This window comes from Mirounga angustirostris, unplaced genomic scaffold (genome assembly GCF_029215605.1).
Source record: "Mirounga angustirostris isolate CCGP_5_RB_7025 unplaced genomic scaffold, mMirAng1.0.hap1 SCAF_1, whole genome shotgun sequence".
NCBI classification, from domain to species: Eukaryota; Metazoa; Chordata; class Mammalia; order Carnivora; family Phocidae; genus Mirounga; species Mirounga angustirostris.
Genome location: NW_026991709.1, coordinates 93731174 through 93748957, shown reverse-complemented (window position 1 = coordinate 93748957; position 17784 = coordinate 93731174). Strand labels below are relative to the sequence as shown.

Genomic DNA, 17784 nt, shown 5'->3' with positions numbered 1-17784 from the left:
CTTCCACTTAACACTGAATCTCTACTTGAATATAGTCAAACAACATTGTATTTTAAGTCAATTCTGAAGGCCTCAGTACTGTTAGAAAGAAGAACTACAATGGCTTTTGTAGGGTTAGAAATGCACCAGAATGGTGAAATGCACACTTGAGAATACACCAGTTTTATCTGCCTTTCTTAACCCCTCTTTTCTTCTGAGAAACAAAATCTGACACACATCACATCAGCATCATTGACAAGAATGTAACAAGAACACTTCCTACTTCATGAAAAGACAAAGGAATTTGGCACTAATTGTGCATACATACGCCATTCCCATATGGTGTCCTTTTACGTACAAATATTCTTTGTTCTTTACATCATTTATGTAAATAGTACTTATATGCTCTTCAAGGAAGTAAAAAAAAAACAACTCAATTTAATAAAAGGAAAAGTGAAAGGAAAACAGGTGACTTCACTTTTCTGATTAGTAAATGACTCACACATCTTTATGCTTCTCTGGGGTTTTTTTTTTATAGTTTTGCAAACTGCCTTCCAATCATCAAATCACAGCATCATATGGTAAGTGTTCAACATCATTCAGATTTAGTGGTAGATAAGGTAAACTTTTTACCAAATTACTGAACGTCTTAACACTTCTGAAACACGTAGCAGTAGCTGTGATATGCAAAAAGCCAGTTTAAATTCTGGTCCTTTTAGAGTGCTATTCTATGCAACCATGTCCTCAAACTCAAACCCCTGGGTAGATTTGTTCAGTAACAAACCAAAAATGGTCACAGATAATCCAAATTCTAGGCACAAGTCTAAACATCAATGAGTAGCACTGGCCAAACCATTGTATTGCATTTGGAGACTTAGCACAAAAGAACAATTTTGCTAACTCCACCGTCTGTGCGTAGTACAGTCTGCAAAATAGAGCTGGCAGTCCTGGTACACAAGAGGCCTACCCAGGAAACACTTAAGTTTGAGTAGCTAGCTACGGATACCATCACACACCGCCACACAAGAATATGGCCCTCTAAGGAGGCATCGACACTGCAGCCAGAGACCCAACGGAAACAGGTCCTTCTATCTGGGGTGTTTTCTTCCTGGCCAGACCCGCAGGAACACGACCCCCCCACCCCCTCCACTCCAAGGCCCGCGCTGCGACACCGCCACGCCTCCCGGGGGAGGGCGGTGAGCAGCCTCGTCTCCGGTTCTCCCACCGAGGAGGAGTGGGGTGACGCCGGGGCGGGAAGGAGGGAAGCGCGAAGGAGGCCTGGCAGTGCCCGCCCAACCCTCCCCAGTCTCCGCGGGCCCCCAGCGCGGGCATCCGTGACAAGGCTGCCCGCGGGGCCCACTTGCAGGGATGACAGCGCCTGAGGCACCCACCGGGGCTCAGCTCCCGAAGACCGCAGCAATCGGGGTCCCTGGGGTGACTCTGCACGCAGAGCCCCGCCGATGTGGGATCAGACGGCGGAAGCGGCGCTCCCGCCTGGAGGTAACTAGACCCTTACAGTTGGCCTCCGCCCCCCGATTTGGGCCAAGCGGGATCCTCAACGCTAAGGAAGCTCTTGGGTATCCCTTTCCCTGCACTGCCCGCTAAAGAGCCTTGCGCTTTCCCCTTAGGGGACATGTCGCTGCCCCACTCGCCCCCCGGTTACGACATCAGTCACCAGCAAGTCACTCACTCCGCTTCCGCCATCTTCTCTCCTCCATCACTAACACGGGCTGCGCATGCGCCCCCCGGCAGCGAGCGGAGGGGCGGGGTCGACTCAGCCCTGGGGCCTCCGAGGTCACGTGGCGTCCTCGGTTTCCAATCCCCCCTCCCACGTGAGGCCTTGCTCGGTCTGCGAAGTGAGCAGGTTTCCGCAATTTAGACGCCAGTGTCTCCCGTCCAGCCCCTCGATCTCTCCTGCCTAAGGTCTTACTCTTGAGGTGGGGTCTGTAACCAAGATATAAAAAGTTCTGTTTAGACTGTTAAATTACAAATTTAAAGGACATCTCAAATATACGAAAGCCTATGTAAATTGCAGAGAGTGAGATGAAAAGAAAATACAACCAAGATTGGAAGCTTGAAGTTTCGGTGGGAAAGGAAATGCTGTGGTGGCTGCAGGGCTTGTTACCTGGGGCTCAGTGGAGTTGTGGGTCCAAACCAGCGGTTGCTCTCTCAGGCTCAAAGATAGTGTTCCAGACGCTGGCGAGGTTAAGGAATCACCCTGATTACCCTATGAATACCATTCGTGTCTAGGACATGAATTTACTGAGCACTCGGTAGGGATTGCAAACTTGAATACCAGAGAGAATGAGCAGGAAAGGCCACCAGTTTGCTAATATGTTTTACGGTACAGTATATATGGCAAGTACTCTGAGGCAGAATGAGATAAAGATGAGTATAAAAAGTCCCTGTCTTCCAGGAAGTCTTAATCTGGAGAGTGGAGAGAGGTTTGTAGAAATATCCGTGCAACGTAAGTGTTCTGAAACAGATCCATTAAGTGCTTTGGCAACCTTAAGTTCACAGAATAATCAATCTTTACTACCCTTAACAGAAAAAAAAAAAAAAGTGTACTGATCACAAGCAATGTCTTCTTTTAGTATTTCTTAAGATAGTGGAACTGCACTAATTTCAAGACCTGAGAAAGGAAGTATTGATATAAATCCACCATAAAGTGTAATGTGGTCTAATGAAAAGTATACTTAATCTTAGAAATCTTGTGTTTCAGCTCTCCCTAGGGTAGGGAAAAGAATACTTCCAATGTAAACTTAATTGTCAGTTTACATCTTTTCCCCCACTCTGGGAACATGGGTTTTTTGTTTTAATTATTTATTAGAGAGAGACAGAGAGAGCACAGCAGTGGGGAGGGGCAGAGGGAGAGGGAGAAGCAGGCTTCCTGCTGCGCAGGGAGCTGGATGGGGGACTCCATCCCAGGACTCTGGGATCCTGACCTGAGCTGAAGGCAGACGCTTCACTGACTGAGCCAGCCAGGCGCCCCTTGTTTTGTTTTTTTCAAAGGTTTTATCTATTCATTTGAAACAGAGAGATACAGAGAGAGAGAGAGCATGAGCGGGGGGGAGGCAGAGGGAGAGGGAGAAGCAGACTCCCCGCCAAGCTAGGAGCCCAATGTGGGGCTCGATCCCAGAACCCCAGGATCATGACCCGAGCCGAAGGCAGACGCTTAACCATCTGAGCCACCCAGGCACCACCCCCCTTGTTTTATTTTTTTAAAAGACTTTATTTTTTAAGTAATCGCCACACCTAACATGGGACTCGAACTCACAACCCCTAGATCAAGAGTTGCACACTATACCGACTAAACCAGTCAGGCACCCCTGAAAATGTGGCTTCTTTACCTTATTTTCCTCTCTGAGAGCAGTGCCTTTCGTACTACTCCTAGGAGAACTCCCTGAGAAAGTCCCCTTTGAAAAGTCCCTGTAGATACTTAAAAATAAGATATTACCACTTTTTCTTTCTTTTCTGACCTGCCCATATGATGTCATTGTCATTTGACTCTCAAGAATCAACTGTCCATTGGTATTGCTGAAATTTTTGCTTAGAGAAACAAAAGTGAAGAAAGCACAGTCTTTTTTTTTTTAAAGATTTTTATTTATTTATTTGACACAGAGAGAGCGAGTGCACACACACAAGCAGGGGGAATGGCAGTCAAGGGAGAAGCAGGCTCCCCACTGAGCGAGGGGCCTGATGTGGGACTCGATCCCAGGACCCCGGGATCATGACCTGAGCCAAAGGCAGACGCTTAACCAACTGAGCCACCCAGAGGCCCCAAGAAAGCACAATCTTAAACCTAAAGATGGAAAGTGCATAATTCAAAGGAGTGTTTGGAATAAATGGGGCAAAATTGTTCCTTTCATCCGTCTTTTCCTTGAACATCTAAGGCCTATGTCTATACTGTCACCCAGTGAAGATCGGCTTTAAAACTCCAGATGGATGTTAGGTAAAGTCAGACCAGTATTGCTTTTTAGAACATTTCCAAACTCAATAGTTATTATAACATCAACCATTTCTACAGCGTTTTACTAAGTGCAGAGGATTTTCACAAACTCATTTACTCTTCGCAACAACCCTGTGATGTAATTAGCATCATTCCCATTTAGCACAGAAGTATAGTGAGGTGATTAAGTACCCGTGGTGTCTGTGCTCGAATGTACCAGATGCAGGGTTCTAATTTAAGCTTCCCATCTCCAAAGCCAAGTTGTTGTGTTTTTTTTTTCTCACAGCAGCATTCAGCAAGCCACTGTGAGATATGTTAGAATTGAAAAAGTATGATAAGGGACTACTCTTGAGAAATTTATCATCACTTACCTGATCAGACAGAGGAAGGTGTTTTACTTCTTTGTGATTTCCTAAGGAAAGGATGTATATGGTGTGCTAGCCCGTTGAACTTCTTTCTAAAGTTTCCAGGAACCATTACCTTGGAGAAGTGCTAGGATCCTATTTGATTTTAGAAAAACCTCTCTAGCTTTGTGAAGAATGGATTGGAAGAAAATGAAAATGGACACATGGCAACTAACTGAGACACTGTATGAATCCTAAGAGAAATGGTAAAGCCTACAGGAGTGGAAGAAAGGGCTAGATTAAAATTTTAGTTCCTTAGTTGCATGAGTCACACATCAAGTGCTCAGTAGTGACAACTATATTGTGCAGTGCAGATATAGAACATTTTCATCATTACAGAAAATTCTACTGGACAGTGCCAGTTTGGACTCTACTAGCAAACCACTATTTTTGCCTTAGTCAGTTGGTGCCACTTGTAACAAATACCATCGATTGGGTGGCTTAAACACCAAACAGTTATTTCTTACAGTTTTGGAGGCTGGGAAGTCCAAGACCAAGGTGCCAGCAGATTCAGTGTCTAGTGAGAACCCTCTTCCTAGTTTGCAGACAGCTCCCTCCTTGCTGTATCCTCACAGTGTATCAGACATGGGGACCATAGACATTTGGGCTACTTCTTCATGTAACCCACTTGTGCCTTCACGGCCTGCTGGGCCCTTTCCATTTGATGATGGAATTCTTCTACGCGCCCCCAACTTTATGGCTTAGAAAGTCAGATAATAGTTTATGATAGCTCAGGTCTCATGGTAACTGGGTGACCCATTCAGTCTCTACTGAGGCCCAGGAGCAGGCCAAGAGCTGGTTCTCAAAAGAAAAGTAGTTATTGGGGCACCTGGGTGGCTCAGTCGTTAAGCGTCTGCCTTCAGCTCAGGTCATGATCCCAGGGTCCTGGGATCGAGCCCCACGTGGGGCTCCCTGCTCGGTGGGAAGCCTGCTTCTCCCTCTCCCACGCCTCCTGCTTATGTTCCTGCTCTATCTTTCTCTCTGTCAAATAAATAAATAAAATCTTTAAAAAAGAAAAGAAGAGAAAAGAAGTTATCTGCAGAGGATGGTAGGGCTTTTTTTCCCCAAAATTCTTTTTTTTTTTTGTAGCTAAAATTCTGGCCTCTTTATTGATCTTGGGTCATATATTTGGCTTGGAAACAACGTACAACAAATAGTTCCAATTAAGATATCACAAACTAGGGGCGCCTGGGTGGCTCAGTTGTTGGGTGTCTGCCTTCGGCTCATATCATGGTCCCGGGGTCCTGGGATCAAGCCCTGCATCGGGCTTCCTGCTCGGTGGGAAGCCTGCTTCTCCCTCTCCCACTCCCCCTGCTTGTGTTCCCTCTCTCGCTGTGTCTCTATTTGTCAAATGAATAAAATCGTTAAAAAATATATATATATCACAAACTAAATTTTTCTTCCAGATCTCTAAATGCTCATGGAGAGCCAACTTCCATGGTACATGGCACACAGCACAGACTTGAGAGTCTGGCCCACAGAAAATATCCATGTAAGCCAAACAAGAAAGATGCTATTTGCTTCTCATTACATAAACATTGCCTGAACTTATCTAACCAACAAACTTATTTTTCTAAAAATTAATCTGTGACTGAAAGTACTATCATGTTTGCTGGGTGCCATTCTCATTTGAATCATATCCAAAAAGTCTACAAATAACTCAGAACTAGAAAGTGGCCCAAGTGCTAAGGCTGTCTTTGGCTCTTGCTACAAAATAGTTGCCAGTCTAATTTGAATGTTTAAAAAGAATGACAGGAATTACAGGGTTCTTCTTGATTTCAAGAGAACTTCCCAGAAGGAGGTGGAGGACCAAGAAATCCACCTGCCTGCTTGGTGGCAGCTCGTGAAGGGGCAAGACCAAGAATCTTCTGGATGTTCTGTCGAATTGACATGGTACAGAGAATATACAGAAAAATGAAGGAACAGTCGGTGGTGTCATCCCCTAGCAGGTTTTGATGAGACAGTCCTTGGATATAGGAAAGGGGGTGAAAGGGAGCTTTGCCACCACTCTACCATCAAATATGGAATTGAACATTCCCATTAGGGCAGTAAAACAAAAGCCAATTGCAAACATGGATTTCATTGGGACCATGGATAGGTCTCTGTTGTTATTTTTCAGTTCCTCTTCTAGCCTCTCTATTTTCTTTTTTTGTTGTTGACCAGCTCACTCTGTTATTGTTTCCTTCTTCTTTTCCAGTTTTTTACTCTGTTTTTCCACCTCCGCTTTCAGTCTCTTGTACTTGTCTGTCCTGTAAACCAAGACCCAGATTATACCCTCAGCAAGAAGAGCCGTGCACACGGAGATAAAAACGATGAGCAGTGTGTCTGCGAACATGGTGCTCATCTCGCGCTTTCCTCTCTGCACTCCCACCCGCCAGGGGGGAAGCACTTGAGAGCCTGCAAAAATTAAACGACAACGACTTCCCTGGATTTCTGGGCCACCGAGTAACACCCTCTGACAGACTAGAGTCCCCAAATTTCTAAGGGTCTGCATGGTGATTCACCTATAGGGGCCTATCAAAAACCTCAAACAGCATCCCCATCTGCAATATACACTTCAAGCACCATTGGATCTGCTGGATCATAAGACCTAAGTGGCAACGCAGCTTGCACAGCAGCCTGGACCTGTCACCAAGCCTTCTCTTGTTCTGGAACCCTACAAAACTAGCAGCTTTGTAGGTCACTCAGTAAATGGGTTGGAGTAAAACACCCAAATGAGGAGTATGTTGCCTCCAAAATCCAAGAGGCCCACTAGGCATTGTGCCTCGTTTTTGTTTGTAGGAGGCCAGATGCAACAATTCATCCTTCCCTTAAGAAGGGATATCTTGACATGCCCCATACCATTGGGCCCCTAGAAATGTCACTGAGGTAGAAGCCCCACAGTCTTTTTGGATTTATTTCCCACCCTGTGACATGCAAATGCCTTCCTAACAAGTCTAGAGTAGTTACTACTCCTTGCTTACTAAGTCCAATCAGCATAATATCATCGATGTAATGAACCAGTGTGATACCTTGTGGAAGGGAAAAGGGATCAAGATCTCTGGGAGCTAAATTATGGCATAGGGCTGGAGAGTTGGTATACCCCCAAGGTAGGACAGTGAAGGTGTACCGATGGCTTTGCCAGCTGAAAGTAAGTTGCTTCTGGTGGTCTTTACTAACAGGTATCAAGAAAGAAAAGCATTTGCCAGATCAATAGCTATGCAACAGGTAGCAGGGTGTGTGTTAATTTGCTCGAGCAAGGAAACCACATCTGGTACAACAGCTGCAACTGGAGTCACCACCTGGTTAAGCTCATGATAGTTCACTGTCATTTTCCAGGTTCCTTCTGTCTTCTGCCCAGGCCAACTAGGGGAGTTGAATAGGTCTGCGGTAGCAGTAATCTCTGCAATCCCTCCAGGAAAGGGCTATTGATTTTTGGCTTACTATTTTTCTAGGTAGAAGCAGTTTCAGGGCCTACCACTTGCCCTTTTCCACCATAACAGCCCTCATTCCACAGGTCAGGGAACCAATGTGGGGATTCTGCTGGCTGCTCAATATATCTATTCCAAGTATGTATTCCAGAACTGAAGAAAGAACCATAGGATAGAGTTGGAGACCAACTGGGCGCACAGTGAGACAGCCCTGAGACCAAATTCCACCAATCACCTGACCTCTGTAAGCCCCTCCTCTGGCTAATGGGCCTCAGTGACATTTGGGTCTCTTGGAATCAATGTTAGTTCAAAGCCATTGTCCAGTAGTCCCCAAAGGGTCTGATTATTTCCTTTACCCCAATGCACAGTTACCCTAGTGGAAGGTTGTAGGTCCCTTTGGTAAAGGCTAGAGAAAGATTAACTATAAATTTTTGGAAGTGCCCCAGCGTCCTTCCTCTAAGGCATGTGGCCTCCCCTTCATTTAGGGGTTTCTGGGGCCTATAAACTGGCTGGAGTCTGAGAATTGATTAAGGGGCTATGACTCTTTTCTTATGATACAGCTTAAACTTTTGTTTACTTAACCAAGAACTTTTCTACTGCCAGTTCAAGTAAGAATTTAGTAAGCTTCCTATTTCCCTTCTAGGAACACCATGATGAACTAGCTAATGACATAGGTCTGCACAAGTCAGACTATTCTGATTGTTGCTTTGACTCTGCTGTCCATCATGGTAACCATGCCCACTTAGCCTTTGGCAGTTAAGTGCTGCCACTTGGCCCTGCCCCCTTAGGATCCAATTACTCCTACTGCATTTAGTTTCCCAAGTCAGTGGCTGCAATTCCCACTGTAAGGTCTGGCCCGCAGAGAAGAGTGAGCACAGAACTCTTCAGGATGCCAGGGCTCCCCTCATAAACTGCAATGGAGTGAACGCGTCCCCGCCCCCCCACAAACTTCATATATTGAAGCCTTAATCCCCCAATGTGATGGTATTTAGGGAGGTAATTAGGTCATCAGGATGGAGCCTTCATAAATGGAATTAGTGCCCCTGTAAGAAGAGACAGGAGAGGGAGATGATCTCTCTCACTGCCAAGTGAGGATACAGCAATAAGATGGCCATCTGCAAACCAGGAATAAGGCTCTTGCCAGACCCCAAGTCTGCCAGCATCTCGATCTTCGACTTCACCACCTCTAGAACTGTGAGAAATGGTTGTTTGTCGTTTGAGCCACCCAGGCTGTGGTATTTGTTATAGCAGCCCAAACTCACCAGCTCAAGCCCAGGGGCCAAATCCAGCCTGCCCCTTGTTTTGTACAGCTCTCAAGAGGAGAATTGTTTTTCCATTTCTAATTGGGGGGGGCAGGGGGGATCAAAAGAAGGATGGTATTTAGTGACAAGTGAAAACTAGGTGAAATTTAGATTTCATTCTCCATTAAGTAGAGTCTTATTGGAGCACAGCTATACCCATCCATTCATGTTTTGTCGTCTGTGGCTGCTTCTTCGCTACGAGGGGCAGGACTGAGTGGCTGCAACAGACAATATAAGGATCCGCTCACTATGTGGCCCTTTACAGAGAGAGTTTGCTGGCCTCTGTTCTAGACCACTGACACCTCCCCTCCCCCGAGCTGGACTCTTTCAGGGTAGTTAATACAGCACACACACTGTCCCATATCCCAACTAGACTGTGATCACTCTCATAGGATCCCATGTGGTGAGACAAAAAATCCAGCAGACCCAGATCTGGAGACGGGGTTCACTACCTTACCAAATGAGCCACCTTGGACAAGTGATTAAACTGTTTCAGGTTTGAGTTTTATAATACGGAAAAGAAGGCGGCAGCAACACCTTATAAAATTGTTGCAAAGTCTTGGGTGCCTGGGTGGCTCAGTTGGTAAAGCCTCTGCCTTCAGCTCAGGTCATGATCTCAGAGTCCCAGGATCAAGCCCTACGTCAAGCTCCCTGCTCGGTAGGGAGTGTGCTTCTCCTTCTGCCCCTCACCCCACTCGTACTCTCTCTCTCAAATAAATAAATAAAATCTTTTTTAAAAAATATTTTATTTATTTATTTGGCACACAGAGATTGAGAGGTAGAGAGCAAGCACAAGGAGGGAGCGTGGGAGAGGGAGAAGCAGGCTCCCCACTGAGCAAGGAGGCCGATGTGGGGCTCAAACCGCAGGACCCTGGGATCATGACCTGAGCCAAAGGCAGCCACTTAACCAACTGAGCCATCCAGGCGCCCCAAATAAATAAAATCTTAAAAAAAAAGAAAAAAGATTGCTGTGAAGTCTTAAAAGGCCAAATGTAAAGTCTAAAAAAGTCCCCTTGTTTATTTTGTAACTTTTTCTCATGGTCTCCCTTCACCTAGATTTGCTCAATAAATGTTATTGAGTATGCCTAATAGTCAATAGGTTTTAAATGCCTGTTGAGGGAATAAATGTTTGAATATTTGGATGAATGAGGCATAAAACTTTAGTATATCCTGAAAATTAGAATGACAACAATGTACGGACCTGCTTTCTCTTTTCTTTGAAAGTAATCTCCTAAAACCAAACACTTTAACTAAGCCAAATAGTGTTGAAACTGAAAAGACAGTCTCTAGTCCTGCAGCCTCTCATCTGCTCTCGCAGTAATCAGTATGCAAATCATATGCTAATCTGTGTTATCTTCCCTTGTATACCTGTGGGCAGCACCATACACAGTCAGCTGTATCTCCCCAGGTGTTGAGTAGTGGCAACACAGAGCATTAAAGCTAGAAGGGACATCAGATGTCATGTGACACAAGCTGGTGAAGAATCCAAGGCAAAAGCAGACTTTGAACCACGATCTCCCATCCTCCCAGTCCAGAGTTTTCTTGTGTTGTGCCACAAAGCCTTACTTCAAGCATATAGGTGCTCAATAAACACTTAAAGATACCATGTACTTTCCATTCTGCCTTTACGCTTTTGTCATTCAGCATTGTGGTACCTAGAATTGTCGTTCGAAGCATGGCTGTGGAATCAGACAGACTTAGATTTGAATAATGGCTCCACCGCTCACGAGCTGTGTGACCTCTTGCAATCCTGTGAGCTCCACCTTCAACATATAACCTCATCCCTGGCCACACCACCATGAACATGCATGAAATCATCAAGATACAAACCGAATCTACGGTTCTCACCATCTCCACTGTTATCTGCCTAGGCCCAGCCACCATCATCTCTTTCCTGGACCGCTGCAATAGGCTCCTGACAGGTCACCCAGCTTCTAGTCTTGTTCCTCTACAGTCTATTTTCCACACAGTAAGGAGAATCATGTCACCGTCCTGCTCAATTCCTCCAATGGCTTCCCATCACATTTAGAACAGGTGGTGCAGTTGGATCCTGAGCTCAAGCCCCGGGTCAGTCTCCATACTCAGCAGGGAGTCTGCTTAAGACTGACTCTCTTCCAGGGCACCTGGGTGGCTCAGATGGTTAAGCGTCTGCCTTCGGCTCAGGTCATGATCCCAGGGTCCTGGGATCGAGCCCTGCATCAGGCTCCCTGCTTGGTGGGGAGCCTGCTTCTCCCTCACCCTCCTACTGTTCCCCCAGCTTGTGCTCTCTTGCTCTCTCTGTCAAATAAATAAATAAAATCTTTAAAAAAAAAAAAAAAGACTTTTCTTTTTTCCTCTCCCCTGCACTCTCTCTCTCTCTCTAAAATAAATAAATCAATCTTGAAAGGTAGAAAGAAAGGAAGGAAGGAAGGAAGGAAGGAAGGAAGGAAGGAAGGAAGGAAGGAAGGAAGGAAGAGAGAAAGAAAAAAAAAAGAGCCCAGAGTCTTCTCTCGCTCTTCTGCTCCAGCTACACTGGCCTCCTTGTTTTGCTTTTCCTCCTTTGCACTTCCTATTTCTGCAGCTGGGAATGCCTTCCCATCACTTTCTTTCCTTTATCCTACTTTTCTTCATAAAACTTGAATGCATCAGACATTATGTTGTGTACATATTTGTTTGTTTATGACACCCATCAACTTGAAGGTTGTAAGCTCCATGTTTTATTGTTTTGTTTCCTACTGCATTCCTAGTTCTTAAAACATTATGTGCTCAATAAATATTCATCGAATGAATGAAATTACTTACCGTCTCTAATTATGGGTTTCCTGATCTGAAAAATGGGGATATTTGCCACAAAGTTATTGTAGAAATTAAATAAAAATGGGGGCGGCTTCTGGCTGGCTCAGTCAGTGAAGCATGAAACTCTTGATCTGAGGGTTGTGAGTTCAGCCCCACATTGGGTGTAGAGACTACTTGAAAATAAAATCTTTCAAAAAAGAAAAATTAAATAAAAATGAAATAATGTATACAAATGGTAGAGGATAAATAAATGCTCACTAAGCATAGCTGTTATGATTGCTCACATTTTTTGTTATTTTGTCACATACTATTATTATTTTTAAAGTAAAGGAAAATATCTTCCTATCCTATTTCCAAAGGTTATGCATTTTTAAAAATTATGAGGCAGTCCTTACTTTTGGAAGGCAGCTATGCTCACCACTATACCACCAACGCGAGGCAGTTCTTACTTTTGAAAGTTAGTTAGCATTATACATTTTTTTAACTTGCATAGCTGTATTTAAAATATTTAGTGTTGGTATCTGAGAATAGATTTTTGCCTGCATGCTCCTAATGTATTACAGTGTCTATAGGTTTCACATTAAATCTTTTTTAATTTTATTTTAAAAAATATTTTATTTATTTATTTGTCAGAGAGAGAGCGAGCACAAACACAGGGAGCGGCAGGCAGAGGGAGAAGGAGAAGCAGACTCCCTGCTGAGCAGGGAGCCCCATGCAGGGCTTCCAGCCCAGGACCCTGGGAACATGACCTGAGCCAAAAGCAGACGCTTCACCGACTGAGCCACTTCCTATTAAATCTTAATTGTAATGTTCTATTTATGATAGATAAGGCTTTCATAATTACATAAAATGCCAACAGGAGTCAGAACAAAATACATAATAGGGAACAAGCAAAGTTTGTGAGCAGGGAGGAAAAGTTGGGGAAAAGTTATGTGGCAGAAGCATCCAAGGATGCAAAATTTAATTTTAATATTTATCTTCAGTGAATCTGGAATACAAAATTGTGTAAAAATTTAAATAATGCAGAAATATATATGAAGTAGAAAGTAAAAGTCCACTATAAATCCATGCTTTCTATGCCCCCAAATAATCATTATTAACAGCCTATTGTACATTCTTATTGATTTTCTATGCACTGACACACGTGGAAGTATATATATATCTGTTTTATCAGAAATGGTGTTGGACTATACATACCCCTCTGCAACTTTTTTCACATAACAATATGTTTCCATGTCAGTGCGCCTCGTTTCTTCCCAGTTCCTCAAACATGCCAAACTGGGCCTACCTCAGGGCCTTCCACACAACCCTAGAATATTCTTCCCACACTTTTCAAATCTAGTTCCTGGTTTCCCTTTAATTCCCTGTATAAATGCTATTTATTTGGATAGATTTTTCCTGATGAATTAATAGAATTCTCCCCACCATTATTCTCTATAACTACACAATATCTCTGTCTCTTGAGCACACACCACAGTTTGTAATCATGTGTCTGTTCACTTGTTTCCTTGGCCATCTTTTCTCTCTAAACTGTGACTCTCACAAGGACAGGGACTAAACTTGTTTTATTCCTTACTGGATATTCAGTGCCAGGCACATAGTAAGCTCTCAATAAATAAATGTTGGAAGAATAAATAAACATATAAGTAATGCACCAAAAAAAGTGTATTTGATCTTTCATTTCCTATACATGATGGATAGAGCATTGCCTTCTTTTTTTTTTTCCCCAGTTCTTTATTTACTCTTAGTTAAGAAACAATACCATAGTTGTCTTGATTTGTACCTGAGATTTGTTTTAATTAGGTATGGTAAGGTGGCAGACCCAGGGACAACTGCCTTTGAAAGAAGAGTTTATTATTACAGCTTCCACACGGAGGGGGCATGCCACACTATACAAGGCCACATGGGAAAGTACCAGCCAGCTAGGAGGCAGAAAGAGTGAAAGAGAAAGCAAGGCCCAGAGCATGTATTGTGGTTTCTGCAGGAAGGAATGGACAAGGCAGTACAAGAAAGTTTGAGCAAATTTGGGCTTGGATAGTTGGAATAATTTTGGCAGGCTCTTGTCTATAATGGCGATCTCTACTTGTCCAATGCCTGGCCCTGGAGTAGTTTAGAGCAGGGGAAACAGGGGCTTGAATATGAGTGAGCCAAAGGAGGTGGTTGGGGATATAGACTTTGGGGGGGTTGGTTTGCATATGAAAGACACAGTCACAGGGGAGTCATCTGCTATCTCTAGGAATTAGCTAGCCCTGGGAGACCTCCTCTGTCACTAAGGCCACCAAGATGGCAAAGCCTCCCAAGATACACAAAATAAAACGCATGATTAATACATTTCCAATTTAGGTATTATGAAATTCATTCCCTGATCAAAGTCTTCAGATTAACTATAAACCATGATTACTATGTGGTATTTTAAATACACTTATATATTTATGCAAAGCATAGTATGATATGCATTGATTTCAGAATAATTTCTGCTATGATGATTTAATACATATAGTTTATCCAAATAATTTGTGTAATATTGACATATTACTTTGAGTAATGCTTGGGTTATTTATTTGAAATAGTTTTATGGAAATAAATTAAAACATTTAAAAGCGGATAAATTTCTCTTAGCCTAAACTATACTATTTAATCTATAAATAAATTACCTCTGTCTCAATATAGTATTTAAGAGCCCAGAAGCAGCCTATTCTTCACAAGAGGTATGGAACATTTTGTAGGAAATTAAATATTTGTGTGTCTGTCTGTCCATCTGTAAGAGTCTTTGTCTAGTTCAATGCAGGAAGCTAGGCAGAGCCTAGCTGGTTAAGTCTTAAGCAATAGTCCTGCTCATTTCTAGATGTGTGCTCTTAGGCAATTCATTTAACCTCTGCACACCAAGCTCATCAACAGTAAAGCACAGATAACAGTAATCTTTACCAGATGAGCTTGTTGCGAAAAATCAATTAATGTAAATGTGATTGTATTTGTAAAAGTGTTTAGTAACTGCAGTGCACTATGCACATGTGTTTAGAATTTACTCTTACCAAAATATAATGCAGGGACTCTTTCAGAAGGTTTTTTTTGTTGTTGTTGTAATTGTAGAAATGTTCAAGGGCAAGATTAGAGGAGGGAACACTAAAAATTGATTCAGGAAAAGAATAATTCACTGTCTATTTATATAGTGAAATTTCAGATTTGAAGGGTACTTTCCATCAATGAACTTCAAAGAGCTTTGAAATGTTTATTTATTTTCATAATATTTTGAAGTCAGTCAGGCTAAAGTTGTCATCATCTATTCTCTGAAAGGGAAATAAATTCACAGCAAATTCCATAACCGGCTTGAGTCAAAAATAGAGCCAAGTCTTTCAAGTTTACCATGTAGTGCTCAGGCTGGAGATTGTAACTTCCTACCATAAACACCTTTTTTGCTGGAGTCATCTAAGATTTGGTTTCATCAAAATACTTAACTGAAACAAGCAATTAAAATATAGAAAATCTGTCATCAAGGGCCACCTGGGTGACTCAGTCCGTTAAGCCGCTGGACTCTTGGTTTTCAGGTCAGGTCTTAATCTCCCCGTCGTCGGGGGAAATCGAGCCCGCATCATCAGACCCGCGCTTAGTGGGGAATCCGTTTTCCCTCTCTCTCTAACTCTGCCTCCCCCTACCCCCCACGCTTGCACTCTCTCTCCGAAATAAATCTTTTTTTAAAAAAGAAAATCTGACATCAAATAATTATTAACAATTCATCAGCAAATAGGCCCCGTCAAGTGCCTCTAATATTCAGGCATTTGGTTTACACTTAATGAAGTTAAAAACCTATATCCTCTCCTAAGGTCCCAGAGCTACCATTCTTGTCTACTCTGGGCCACTCTTCTCTCTGCTCTCATCTAAAGAACCAACATCTTGGGCGCCTGGGTGGCTCAGATGGTTAAGCGTCTGCCTTCGGCTCAGGTCATGATCCCAGGGTCCTGGGATCGAGTCCCACATCGGGCTCCCTGCTCCTTGGGAGCCTGCTTCTCCCTCTGCCTCTCTCTCTCTGTCTCTCATGAATAAATAAATAAAATCTTAAAAAAAAAAAAAGAACCAACATCTTCACATTCTTCTTCTCTAAAACATCTGCAGATTTAGAACTAAATCATAGGACCAAGTTCAAAGCTCCTCCTTCGGCTTACAAAGTCTCTATTTTCTGACTCTAAAACGCCTTTCCCTGCTTCCAACTCCCTTTATACTTAAACTCATTAAACTTCTTGCCGTTCAGACACAAGCTAGGCCTTCTCCCTGCTCTGCCTTTGCCCTCAACGTTAATTCCACCTAAAATAGCAATAAGAGGTTGAGGGGAGAAAGAGAAGGCTATGCTTGTTGAACACTGACTGAGTGCCCTGCATACAGTATCCTATCTAATTTGCACAGCAAACCCATGAAGTAGGTTCCTCCATTTTGCTGATGAGGATACTCATTTCAGCAGGATTAAATAACCTCGTTCAAGGTCACTCAGCCAGCATATGGCAGGACTAGCTTTGGAGCCAAAGTCCAACTCCAAGACCCATGTTCTGGCCTTTTCAGTATGGCTGACTCTCTCCATCCACTGTTGTCTTCCGGCATTATCCTTTAGACTCTGCTCAACGTTTTCTTCTTTTGGCCTACACAGCCTCTCAGATATAGTTAGCTGCCTAGTACCCTGTTTCTGCTCCTCTATGAGTACTTATATTTTTAATTGAGATATAATTTACATAATATAAAATCCATCTGCTTAAAGTTACAACTCACGGGGCTCCAGGCAGGCTCTGTCTGTAGAGCATGGGACTCTTGGATCTCAGGGTCATGAGTTTGAGCCCCATATTGGGGGTAGAGTTTACTTGAAAAAAATAAAATAATTAAAAGAAAGCGTATAACTCAGTGTATATTCAAAATGTTGTATAACCATCACCACTATCTAATTTCAGAACATTTTCATCACTCTAAAAGAAACTCCATGATCATTAAGCAATAGTTCTTCATTACACCTTCTCCACAACCTCTGGTTAGTGGTTACTAATCTTTTTGTTTCTTTGGGTTTGCCTATTCTGGACCTTTACTATAAATGGAATCCTACAGAGGTGCCTGGGTGGCTCATTTGGTTAAGTGCTTGACTCTTGATTTTGGCTCAGGTCATGATCTCAGGGTCTTGGGATCAAGCCCCGCATCAGACTCCCTGCTCATTGTGGAGTCTACTTGAGGATTCTCTCCCTCTGTCCCTCCCCCCACTCACACGCTCCCTCTCTCTCTCTCAAATAAATAAATCTTTAAAAAAATAAAATAAAATAAATGGAATCATACAGTATGTGGCCTTTTGTGTCTGGCTTCTTTTACTTAGCTTAATGTTTTCAAGGTTCACTCACGTTGTAATATCTGTCAGTACCTCATTCCGTTTTACAGATAAATAGGATTCCATTTTATGGATATATCAATTTTGTTTATCCATTCTTCAATTAATAGACATTTCGTTTGATTTCACTTTTTAAGTATTATGAATAACACTTTATTTTTTTACCTTCACACACTTCTTTTTTTTTAATTCATGAGAGAGAGAGATTGGCAGAGAGAGAAGCAGGCTTCCCGTGGAGCAGGGAGCCCGATGCGGGGCTTGATCCCAAGACCCTGGGATCATGACCTGAGCCGAAGGCAGATACTCAACTGACTGAGCCACCCAGGCGCCCTATCTTCACTAGTTTTTGTGCAGACATATGTTTTTAATTCTCAGTTATATAACTAGGAGTGTAATACCTGGGTCATACTCTCTGTTTTACATCTTAAGGAACTGTTTCTAAAGCAGCTGCAGCGCTTTAGATTCCCACCAGCCATGTGTGAGCGTTCCAACTTCTGCTCATCTTTGCCAACACTTGTTATTATCCACCATTTGATTATAGTCAAACTAGACAGTGTGAAGTAGAATCTCATTGTGATTTAGGGCTGCATTTCCCTAATGACTAATGATTTTT

At 43.0% G+C, this 17784-nt stretch overlaps 1 protein-coding gene and 1 pseudogene across 6 annotated transcripts in view; both read right to left on the bottom strand.

Annotated features, from left to right (window-relative positions):
• PHC3 (polyhomeotic homolog 3) overlaps positions 1-1802 on the bottom strand; it is a 77548-nt gene extending 75746 nt beyond the window's left edge. For 4 of the 6 annotated variants that reach the window (XM_045903401.3, XM_064585551.1, XM_045903404.3 and 1 more), the window contains exon 1: positions 1670-1802. In XM_045903401.3, the coding sequence (XP_045759357.1) occupies positions 1670-1683 (14 nt within the window). In that variant the 5' untranslated portion in view covers positions 1684-1802. The other 2 variants (XM_045903403.3, XM_045903402.3) reach the window with 2 other exon arrangements.
• A 3902-nt stretch (positions 1803-5704) lies between these two features.
• Positions 5705-6763, bottom strand: LOC123863633 (calcium load-activated calcium channel-like; annotated as a pseudogene).
• Positions 6764-17784: the final 11021 nt, after the last annotated feature.